The following is an 11,819-nucleotide window of genomic DNA, read 5'->3' as shown; positions in this document are numbered from 1 at the left end:
GTCTTTTTTCTTATTGTACTCGTCAAACTTATCAAGGCTTTGATGGAGAAAAATGAATTTTCTTCGATGCTGGAGCTCCATTGGTAATGCTACAGATCTGCTGTGAGTATGAGCTACTCCTAGTTGAAGATTTTGAGAACTCCGGTAGACCATTCAGCAGATATTGAGCTCTTAGTTCCAATTTTATCTTCTTCTATCACAAAGATGATACAGCATCTGGCAAAACATCTGTTTTGACAGCTTCATCAACTGACCAAATATCATGAAGGAAAACATGCTGATATATTCATCGAAGTGATGATGGTTGATGGAACTGCTTTGTCAAGCAGACAGGTGGGACCTGACAAAACAACTGAGGAGAAGCTGTTTGTCAGTAATAGGCATACAAAAGACTGTCTTATCATAGATGGAAGTAGTCACCCATGATGTCACCCACTAGTACCATATTCAGTCCTCAACTCTGGCATTTTGGCCACAATGTCTTTGTTTTTTTGTTGTTTAAAAAAATCAGGGTGAGATGGATCTGTTATGAAATTATTTTCCTTTTGGGGATTTGATTAATAAACAGACTTGTTTTTGTAATGGCAGGAGTCACACCCCCGCTGGTAATTCAGGTTTAATCCCTTTGATAATCTTTTAGATTTTGATCGTCTTTTTATTTGCTTTCTGATAGTTGTATTAGAAAAAATGCATAACTGCGCACAGAGGGTATTTTGTAAAAAAAGGGGGGGGGGGGGGAAGCCAGTTTTATTGTACTGTTGTATCAATCATGTGTTGGATATTTATCCCTCAGCATTTGACTCCTTTTAGCCTTGAAGTCATGTGAGGCCTAAAAGTGAAAACACTGTTGATCAGGTAAAAACCTGCTGCAGAAGCTGTTGCCGAGCTTTTTCAAACACTTTGCAAATTTAATGTGAAACAGGATTATGAAAACTAGGCACAGAATAAAACCAAGAGTTTAGTAGTCTTTTTGTTTTGACAGGTATGTTTTTGTGGAATGTTAATACTTTCCTTACTACAACCCATTTTATTTCTGTCACAGATTAGCGATTGAAGTCACAGAGTGAGACTAACAAGCAAGACAGCTTGTCTGAAAGTGAGATCAGACAAAGAAAACTGACTGAACTGAGCCGATTCCCTCTGATGAACATGTCCCTCCTCACCAGCATCTTCCTGCTGTCTTTATTTATTTATTTTTTTATTGTTGCATAATGAGAGTTTCACTGTCAACATCTTTACTCTGCAGACACAGGAGCAAGTGGAGAATCTCTGTTCAACCCTGAAATAAAAGCAAAAATCAAATAATCAAATTCGTTTGTTTGCGGTCTGTAGTCTCTCCTCACTCAAGCCGATCGTCCGTCTAAGCCTCGCTGTCTTGCAGATTTCTTACTGCTGAGAGTCGAACTGAGGTAACTAACTGACCGTGCATGACTTCAAGTCCAGAGTGGCCCATGGTCAGAATCAACAGAAACAACACACACTCAGTTATTTGGTAGTGTGTATGTGTGTGTGTGCATAATTTGCAAAGGCAGAATGGAGAAGAATATTACACAGAGAAAGAAATATATTGAAGTTACACCAGTCCCTCTCTTACACACACTTTTTAAACAAACCTATCCATTTTTTTCCTATTTTTGCTGGATTAAATCTCCTAAACCGTACATCTGTATGAATCTCTGTGGTCTAAATTGTGTGTGGGGTGGTGGTGTTAATGGAGACGGGCAAACAGGGAAAAAAAGATTAGTGGAATATAACTTTCCGATTCTGTCAGTGATCCAGTTTTCAGCTATAATCTGCAATCAAACTCGAATGGTATTAAACAAAATAATGAAAATCCAGACAACTTACTTTTTACAATGGCAGTTTTTAAATGGTTTGACCCCATTACTGACCCATATTACAGATTAATCTCACTCGACCTATACTCACATGAAAGATTTGTACCGTTTCATTCAGATTATTTCAGGGTCACCATCCTGGTTGCAAACCTGTCTGAACTAATAAACAACTATTTATATCGGTTTAATTTATTGGTTTGTTTTTCTGAAACCTCTGAGGTGAACTTTCTGCAGTTAGGGTGATTTAACAGCTTCTTCTACATTGACAGATGCTGACACTAGGTTATATAAATGTAAGTGGTGTATTACAAAGATATCCACCAATGGCTGAACAGATAAAGCAACAGCTACAATATGATGGTGGTGGAAGTGCTGCTTAGTCATTTGGGAGATACTCTGTTTCCACAAATGTTTGTACATCACAAACAATTGCTGCACCTATTTCCTAACAAGCTATAAAGAAATGACAAGTAGTTTAAGAACTTTGCGCAGGACCGAGATCATGTTGATCTTTTGGATGCTCCTTTTTAAAGTTGGCTTCAAAAAACATCTGCCTATATCTCACTTTGTCCCCAGCATCAACCTTCTGTCACACCATGATCTCCATCCTAGAGAAGCACCATGTGTTGTTAACCTGGGTCTCAACCAATCAAGTATCAAAACCTCATTTATCCGAGCTTGGAACTAACTAAGTGTGAGCCATGAAACAACTGCCAGAACATTCTTCTTTTTTTATTTTTATTTAGTGTTTATTGAACCTTTTGTGAAAAAAAACATTAATTTGCATATATAAAATTTCATTTTTATCATACATTTTTTGCAATTTATTGCTTGAGAGTATTGTGGACTTTATTTTGGTTTTTCATTGGGAGAGAAAAAAGAAATCACACGGATGATGTATAAGTCTCAAAAACTCACAAAAGCTGTGATACACAAATATGATACACATGACTAGACATTAAGGAGTTAATACACTAGTTGGGTTATCTTCAGACTTAAGTAAACTAGCATTCTTAAAGAAAAGAAAGCCTCCAAGTCCTTTTTTTAAAGCCACTTTTCTTTTTACATTATTTTTATAACAAAATATACTCCTAATTCAAATTATACTGAAAAAACAGAATAAACAAACTTAAAAGATGACAAATAAAACAAATCCCACAACACTCCCCCCTCCAGCTGTACAGAGCATGACAGATGGAACTTTTTTTCTGTCCGTTGACAGTACAAAGTTTTCCTCACTGGACACAAATGAAATTAACTGGAAACAGTAATCTGACGGAGAGCTGCATAAAAGATAAAAAGATACTCAACACAGTGGGATTAAACACCGTGTTGATGCAAAATAGCAGGCACTTCAGGCTCTCTGTGATGTCAACTCAAAACATCCGTGACCAACAGGAGGTTTGGTGCCGACAGCTGGACCGCTGTTTATTTAGCATCCTGAAATCCCTCTGAGACTTTGGTCATGGACATTTTCTGCTGATCAAGTACTGAAAGTAATTTGCATTTTTTGCCATGCCACGTTTGTGACTCCACTTGATAGATGTCTCACATGTGACTGCATCCATCAAGAGAAGTCTGATAAACGTCTTCTGACTGCCAGCGTCGGTTCGAGTTGAAGCACACTAAAGGATCTGAATATCTGGAGGTGTGTTGTAATAAATAAGTGAGAGGAGTGTAATGTTAAATCAGATGAGTTCATATCAACATGCAAAAGCGATTCGGTAACTAACTGCTGAAAGCTCATGCAGCTGAGCAGTCTGCTGATTCCATAAGCAAATAAACTGGACTGTAACATGATGAAACTGCTTCTGAAGCGAAAGAGTGTATACCACAGTGACAGCCCACCAAAGCGCTATGCCTGCATGAGCAGATGCAGCTTCCGTTGGATGATTTCAGAGTTCATGGTCCACAGGAAGTCAGTCAGTCCTCCAGTGAGCAGCTCCTCCATAGGAACAAACTGCAGCACCTGTCTGTCGCCTCCACCAGGCTCATTTTTACCCTCCTCATCTCTTAACAGCTGGCTCATGCTCTCCCAGACTTCAGTGAGAACCAGCAGCATTTGGGCAGCGGCTTCAGGGCAGAAGCCAACACACACCAGCACCGTCCCAAACCCTCCAGAGGGGGGAGGGCACTTGAAGGAGACGGAGCGAAAACATGCGTGCAGGCAGAGCACAACGGCTGCCGTGACACGGGTGAGAGCAGAAATCACAGGCAGCAGCAGGGCGTCCCCAGAGCTCAGGCTCTGCAGGGCAAACATAACACAACTTAAGAGCTGCCGCTGATACAGTGGCTCACCATCGTGCAGCAACACCGAGCCTCTTTCAGGAAATGAAGGCTCTGCAGAAAATGTTAACACTAGATCCTCAGCTTGGCTATCAGAGATCCCCCAAACCGAGCAGCTGCCAAACACCAGACACTGCGTCTTCTTTTTGCCTCCTAAAGTGTCGGCTTTAAAGACACACTGGCCTGCAACCTCTGACAAAATGGAGGACGTGCAAACCGCATGGCAAGAGTCACAAGAAGTCACGTGGGTCCAATCTACAGCTGTGTCCATCAGTGCTTCGTTCAAGTGGTTTAACAACCCTCCATCACAGAACGGAGAGTTTTTGACTGCAGGCAGAGCAGTCCCCACAACAACATACCACGAATCCGCCTGACAGTTGGACAGGGGTCCCTCCAGCTTGCAGTCCTTCCCACTCTCCTCAGTCCAGTGTCTCTGTATCCAGGTGCCATGGCAACCCCTCTGAACACGCTCCCTCCAGCTTAAGGTCTGCAATTCCCTCCGCTCATTGAAGGAGCCCGTTTGCTTCTTCTGTCCCAGAGGCCGTCCGGCTGACACGCTGCAGCAGGCAGGAATCACGGTGTTACGAGAAATCCATCGACTTCGCGGGAGAAAGCACACCTGCACACAGAAAGACGTGATCAGATTTAGACTTCTGGGAGCATCACACTAGTGTTGGGTCAGAGTATCATGTTTTTTAAAAAAAAGGCTACATTTGGATTTAAAATGAATTTCAGATTTTTGCTGTAATTTGTAAATTGTTTCTTAAATAAAAGTTGCAGCCTAACCGGATGACTAACCTAAAAAGAATGAAATTGAAAATTAAAATATAGAATGAGTATTCAAGCCATCTTAAATATGGATTTCTTTCAAATTTCTTACAGCACTATCATGTTGCTTGCACAATACGGAAAATATTGGAAAAAACATTTTAGAAAAGAAGACTATTTTAAAATGACAGGCAGAACTATTTTTTTTATACACGTTAAGAGCCTGAATGTGTAAACGCTTCTATGAACAGGCTCTGAAACTCACACATTCTCGTCCAGCTCCGTAAGTCTGACTCAAAGTGCTAAATGTATGTGAGACCGCATCATAAAAACGCACACACACACTTTTTTGTTTTGCTGTCTTTAACTTTTTTCTTGCACAGTTTTGTATCACTGCAGTAACTCCCTTTGGGGAAAATGTAGTTCCAGTTGAAGTGTGCGCATTCCCAAGCGGACTGAAAAATGAAGCCAACACAGAAACACCAAAAACCAAACTTTTCTAACTGCCACTCGAGGCTGACTCCCCAAGGACTCACGCATTAAGATTTGTGAATTTACAGGGTTCGGATGCATGTTTGCAGCCTGGTTTTGGCCTCTCCGGGAATCAATCCAACCTCACTCCGAGATAAAAACTGCAAGTCATTCTTTTATGTGTAAAGCGACATCAAGCTTCATTATATCAATGCTTGTCTATCTTTGCAAAATAAAATGTATTACACACACCTGAGTTTACTTAATTGGAATTACAGCTCATTTAAATCTCATTCCAGGTAAGTTTGAGAGTCATCTGGCTGCTGCACTTGTTGCTGCACTTGCTCACACACACATCGGTCACAAATGAAACAAGCAAAATAATATTAATAATAATTAGCTGAAGCAGTGTTCATTTTGTTGACCAGCAATTTTCGTCAGTGACATTTTTTTCCTCACGAAAACAAGACAATAACTAAAAGCTAATGCAGAAGGACGAAAACTATGATGACACTTTGGTCAACAAACAAAAACAAGATGAAAATATTCTGGAAAGGCGTGATCCGATCAGAAGTAATTAAGTTGTGTAGAAGTGCAGAACGAGTTTGGAAGTGATTCACATTTCTCATAAAAAATGTCGAGAGGAAGAAAAAAAACAACAACACATTTCGCATTTGACATTGTGGAAAATTCTCCCCGATGACAACACAAACCTTTTCACTGTGTATTTTAGTCAACTTTACATTTAGTCTACCACAATTTTATGATATTTAGTTGACTAAAACTAAACTTAAACTAAAGGAAGATACCTAAATTATAACTAAAAGTAAATCAAAGTAAACTCTGAGTTGAAGACGTTATGTTTCCATAAGAGCAATGAAAGGCCGAATGTGAGAGAACAGGAAAGCATGGCTGTCATCAGAGCTTTTCACTTGCATCGACTCTCATTTGGAAACAAAGAAAAGCTGCTGTTGCTGAGCAGTGATTTGCCAAACATATAACAACATACATGTGTACTGAACAGTCTTGAGTTTTCATCTGCATCCCACCATAGTTTGACCTTAAATTTTGAAATAACTAATCCTGAAATTATGCTTTAAAGTTTAAAGTGAGGGCGTGGCTGCCTGGAGTGACAGGTGTGCTGACGTAGTTGAGTTTATTTCTCTGTTAGGCTTCTCAAGGACTCAGGGGGCTTTTTAATATCATAAAAGTTATTACCAAAGAAATTATGAAATTAGGGAAAGGGGCATAAATGTCTCTGTAAATTTATGAAATTTGTCCAACAGTTGGAGAAATTTCACCCTCAGGGCTCAGTGAATGTTTAAACATAAATTTACAGCAATCGATGGAAAATGTTTCTTAAGTTTTGTTTTGTTTTTTTGTATCCCGACCAAACTGGTGGAACGACTAACCCTCATCACCTTTTCTAGAGCCATGATTGAGTATAGCCAGTAGTCAAGCCAAATTTTAGGCTAAATTGTGGGCACAACATTATTACAGCACTCTTAAATCCTTCGAATCCTAATTAACTTTCATAAAAGCTCCCAAACCTCTGCTAGCTGGATATTTAGGTTTGTATCAGCTCAGTTTTCTATCATCTTAAAGCATCTTACCTGGAAGCGCCGTAGGTACTCCTGAGCCACACAGTCCCTAATGTGGTCAAGCCTCTGCCTCTGCTCTGCGCTCATACCTTTAAACAGTTGCAGGTTCTCTGATATCGTCTCTACCTGCAGGGTGTGGAAGTATGAACACACTTCCACATGCTGGCTCATGAACGACTCCGGGATTACAGAATTCTGGAAAAGTGCCTCCCTGTCGGCTAGATGTGATCCATAATTACGAATCAGTTTTGAGAGCAGAGGCCTCACAGCCTCCTTGTTGTCATAGTTCAGACACACAACATACACCTCAGAGTTTCCTGCTTTGCTGGTGGCGGGTTTGAAGACAGTGACAGACTGAAAACAGCAGTTCAGCAGGTAGAGCAAGCAGACGGACGAGTGTTCGTACAGGGTGAACATTTTTAGTACAAAGGAGCCGCCGGGGCTCAGGAGCAGCAGAGCAGCTGTGGCCTCGCAGTAATGTAGTGACGCTACCAGCGCCTCCTGCTCGTCGGGGTTCTCCTGACAGTCAAAGCTTCCATCTGCTGTCACCAAATCAATCCTCCGCATGTTAGACACAAAGGTCTGCAGATCCAGCAAATATTGCTGGATCATGATGTTCCCTGTGTTGTCTGTGCCGAAGAACCACCAGGGCAGCGTGTTAGCAATTAATCGATCATCTGCGATGGTTGTGTTTCCCCCGTTGGCCTCGTGGTACGGGTTGAGGGTGTTAGCAACCCAGTTCCAGTCACAGTATCGTGTGGCCTCACTGGTTTTGAGGTAGTGGTTGAGAGCGGTTATGAAGGCCCCCGGTGCCTCACACAGATGGACCGTGTTCAGCTCTCCGTTTTGAAGAGCCTCGTTTGGAAGAAGTTTAAAGGTTCCCAGGATTTCGTAGAACTTACACCACGCCTGAGTGCAGATCTCTGCGTTGGCAGCAGACCGGACGGCACCGATCACCTTCCCGGCCCGATTGGTGGAGCTGGTGTGCTGATGCCACACCTGTACATTTTTGTCACTGAGCTGGTTCTTCACGTCATTCAGCGAAACCTTCAGGGCCTGCAGACGGCAGTGCTGTTCCGGTGCGTGTCTGAGAGCAATGTTCAGGTCAGGAATGCACCACTCAGACCCACTGGATGGTTTCACATACGTTCTAACTTTGCTAAAAAGACCTTGCATCTCAGCCAGAGTTTCAGGGTCAGGTGCCACCATGTTGTTAAAATGTTGCTGCTGCTTGCCAACTTTCCTCCTGGTCCCATTGCCTGTGCTCATCCTCCACACTTCCTGTGGGGAAAAAAAGAAGGGTAACTGACTGATTAAAAAGCCAACCTGCTTCATCGGTTTTGACAGAAAGTTCAATATAATCAGGCCTTCTTTGCACTATCTTGCTTCCTAAAAGCTGAAAACCCAGTCAAAGATTAGAGTTATTATAAAGAGAACAGGTGTTTATCCACTTTTTGTGCTAAACCAGGTTTTATATTCAAGCTGTGAGCACAGTCATATGGGGGGGGGGGCATTTATTCTCTAATTTGAATCTTCTTCTACATAAAATTGATCAGTTGAGCACCGCCTGTTCCAATAATGACCCTCTGAGATGGGTGATAGATATAACTGCAAGTTTAAAGACTATTGCTGCAAATTAGACTAGAAAGTAATGTAGAGTTTACCTAAGCAGAGTGCTACGAACAAGGGGATGCAAAGTCTGCAAACATGTTGTGCATAGCTGTGCCCAGGCTGAATGCTGATTGGTTGAAAAGTGGGCTAGAACAGGCCAAACTGAAGCTAATTTGTAGACATCGTGCTGTGGGCGTCAACTTTCACACTGTTCACACAAATTAATTTTCTGCTCAATCTGTGATGTAGTGAGCCGTGTGAAACACTATAATGGGATACTCAAATAAATTCACCAACCCGTGTAAGTATTGAGCATTTTATTTAATGCCTTTAAAATTATTTACAGTCAGAATTAAATTACCAAAGCTAATGTTTTACTCACGAGCGCACACGATTTAGATCACAGCGCCGGGCAGGAGGAGGTACTTCTGGGTCAGTCTTAATGAGTCTGGAGTGACTCAGTGATGAACAATGTTTGCTAATCACAGTATATTAATCTGTTATTTGTCATGAATCACACCGATAAACTGCTGTGCATGAAAGTCAGCTGTTCCGCTCAGTATTTGTAAACACTTCAGTTACGGTTAACGTAAACTAGACGGAAAACCAGCTTGTTACTTTTAGCCCTCCGTCACTGATGACATGATGTGTGGATTTGTTTCTTTCTCTGTTATCAGAGTACTCAAAAATTATGGATGAATTTGTATGATTTGTTTGTTTTGTCTGTCTTTGTTTTTTCCCAATTTAAGATTACATTTTGCACTTGATTCTGGTTCGGAAATTTTGGAAGGGTTCTTTATTATGTGTGAGAGAATCTCAGCCTTGGCTGAAGTATGCAGTCCCCGGCTGCTCTTGATTTTCCATACAAGAAACCGGGGAGGAGATTAAACGGCCACGACAAGCATTTAGAAAATGAAAAATAAAACTAAGTGCTGTGACTCTAAACTTAAAAATCATAGCTGAATCCAAATAAACTAATTAACACTCTTTTTGCTTTAGGTACATGATACTTATAATAAATAATGAAATAGATAAATGAATAAAGATACGTTCAACAGAGAAACCATGAACGATTCATACTCACAGCCACTTTATAAAGGTACAATTATTCAACTGTCTGTTACCACAAATGTCTAATTAGCCAATGACGAGGAAGAAATGTGATTTAAGTGACTTTGAACGTGACATGATTGTTGGTGGCAGACGGGCTGGTCTGATCATTTCTGCTGCTATGCTGGGATTTTTACACACATCCATTTCAAGGGTTTACTGAGAATGGTCTAAAAAAGAAAGAATCTCCAGTAGTTTTATATGACAATAAGTTCACTGTACTGAACTCTTTTAAAGCATCTTTGGGATGTGCAGCAACTATTTGATGCTATCATGTCAATATGGACCAAATCTCTGTTTCAGGCTCATGCCATCCTTATCTTTAAAAAATATGAAATGAAATGAGAAATTCTGACAACACTGGGATTATTGAGTGTGTAAATAAACCTGCGAGCACGCGTTACGGAAAACAATCTTTACACAGCTGTGTGTTTAGGGCTTTATGAGTACTGAGCAGACCTCTGCGTGATAAACTGGATGCTAAATGGGACACTTCCTACGGAATCGAAGAGAGTCCGGGTTGTGTCTCTTCGGAAACATTGAATCTTCTCTCACAGCGTGTTCAGACCTTTAAGTCTTTGAGGAAGAAGGAAAGATGTTTCTATAACGCTACTGTATAACAGAGACAACAGACAACTCTGAGCAGAAACTCACCCAACTGCTGATGTTGTTGTCCGGAAGAGGAACCTGCGGGTCACGTGATATACAAGATCCCGCGCATGCGTGAAGCCGAGTGGGTGGGGTTCTTTCTTAAAGGAGTATGCCGCATAAATTTGGTGGTGAGATTGTTTTTAAACTTCACCAACATTATCATTCAAAAAGAGTTTATTATATATGCTGCTCAAAAAAAATAAAGGAGCACTTAAAAAAACAAAATCAGAGTATAGCATCAAGATAAACCTGTAGGTTGTTGATCTGCTCAGTTAAGTTGAAGTTTTAGATGTTGGAGGCCACTGACATTTTTTCCTTCTCATCCTTTCTGGCTGTTTTTTTTTTTGCTAGTAGTTTTTTTTTTAAGCGAGGGTCAGTGTCTCTATTGGTAGAATGAGCTGGACCCTACATAGGTTGCACAGATAGTCCAACTCCTCCAGGATGGCACATCAATATGTGTTTCCACATAGTTCTGTAAGAGGATGACTGGTGAAATCAGAGTCTCTGACCCAACAGTGAACTTGTTGGATTTGGATTTGCATGCATCTTTTCAGCCAAATTACTCACAGCGACCCGATCTGTGTCATCATGTTATATAATTATTAGAGCTCGTTCAAGTGTAAGCTGATAAAACCTGAATTTTAAAATATTGTGTTTTAATGCCATGTTTGCAAGGACTTTTTATTCTGTTTGTATCTCTGATTGCTTTTCCTTCTTTACAGTCTCCTTACATATGTTTCATATACGGCGTATGCAAAGTAAAAAAATATGTGACTAACTAAAAACAGGACACTCACAGAGGAAGTCTCATTCATAAATAATGGCCCTTTGGGATATCCAAGTGCAATTAGCATTCCAAAAATAGTGGGCACCAGTGTTTTGTTATCCAATTTAGTGCAATAACAGTGACACCTTCTCTAATATTAATTAATATTAATTGTAGTTACCTTTTCCCACCAGTTCAAGTACACTGCAGTCTGTCAAACCTTTTCAGATGAAGGAAATCAGAGAGGGAGTTTGGGGAAGAGGAGGTGAATGAAGGGCTTGTTTTAAGATGCAGTTATGCATTGTGATAATTAATAGTCCAAGTTCACAAATGATTTAAAGATTACTTTTAAAACTGTGAAGAGAACTAAGCTTATGTTTACTGTTTATTCATTGTTTTGTCTTATTAGGCTGTGAAACACAGACATATCAGGATGTCCTCTTTAAATATGACTAAAGCTATTTATTTTATAACCTTGGTTCTTCAATCCAGAAGATTATAGTTTTGCACTAACCATACTAGTCAAGTAGTTTTGTAACATGCACATGTAAAATAATTTATTTAGTACTGTACATCTCTGGAACTGCAGTAGATCAGTGAGCACTGAAGATTAGTCTTAGATTAGTCCTGTGAATGATTTGTCCTGTGAATTTCTAAGTGCACATTTACTGTTTCCATAGGAATTAAGAGGTTAAGTAGAAGCCCAGGGCTGCTAAT

General features: G+C 40.4%; 1 protein-coding gene across 2 annotated transcripts; it reads right to left on the bottom strand.

Annotated features, from left to right (window-relative positions):
• Positions 1-2,584: 2,584 nt before the first annotated feature.
• cmtr2 (cap methyltransferase 2) lies at positions 2,585-10,486 on the bottom strand. Of its 2 annotated transcripts, none has more exons than XM_080884134.1 (3): positions 10,340-10,486; positions 6,977-8,245; positions 2,585-4,743 (listed from the first exon to the last, which is right to left on the bottom strand). In XM_080884134.1, the coding sequence occupies exons 2-3, from the start codon at positions 8,231-8,233 to the stop codon at positions 3,694-3,696; spliced, it is 2,307 nt and encodes a 768-aa protein (XP_080740260.1). In that variant the 5' UTR covers positions 8,234-8,245; positions 10,340-10,486; the 3' UTR covers positions 2,585-3,693. The 2 variants fall into 2 exon arrangements, with proteins under 2 accessions (XP_080740260.1, XP_080740261.1); XM_080884135.1 differs by lacking the exon at positions 10,340-10,486 and adding an exon at positions 10,145-10,329.
• Between the last annotated feature and the right edge of the window lie 1,333 nt (positions 10,487-11,819).

Source organism: Rhamphochromis sp. 'chilingali', assembly GCF_963969265.1.
Source record: "Rhamphochromis sp. 'chilingali' genome assembly, chromosome: 6".
NCBI classification, from domain to species: domain Eukaryota; kingdom Metazoa; phylum Chordata; class Actinopteri; order Cichliformes; family Cichlidae; genus Rhamphochromis; species Rhamphochromis sp. 'chilingali'.
The sequence above is the reverse complement of the archived record's forward strand: the minus strand, read 5'-3'. Positions and strand labels throughout refer to the sequence as shown.

What these genes read in the sequence shown, in the direction of transcription:
- cmtr2 (XM_080884134.1), bottom strand. Translation starts at nt 8,233, where the DNA reads ATGAGCACAGGCAATGGGACCAGGAGGAAAGTTGGCAAGCAGCAGCAA. An exon ending in AGTACCTACGGCGCTTCCAG is followed by an intron (nt 4,744 to 6,976) that starts GTAAGATGCTTT and finishes TTCTGTGTGCAG; the next exon opens with GTGTGCTTTCTCCCGCGAAG.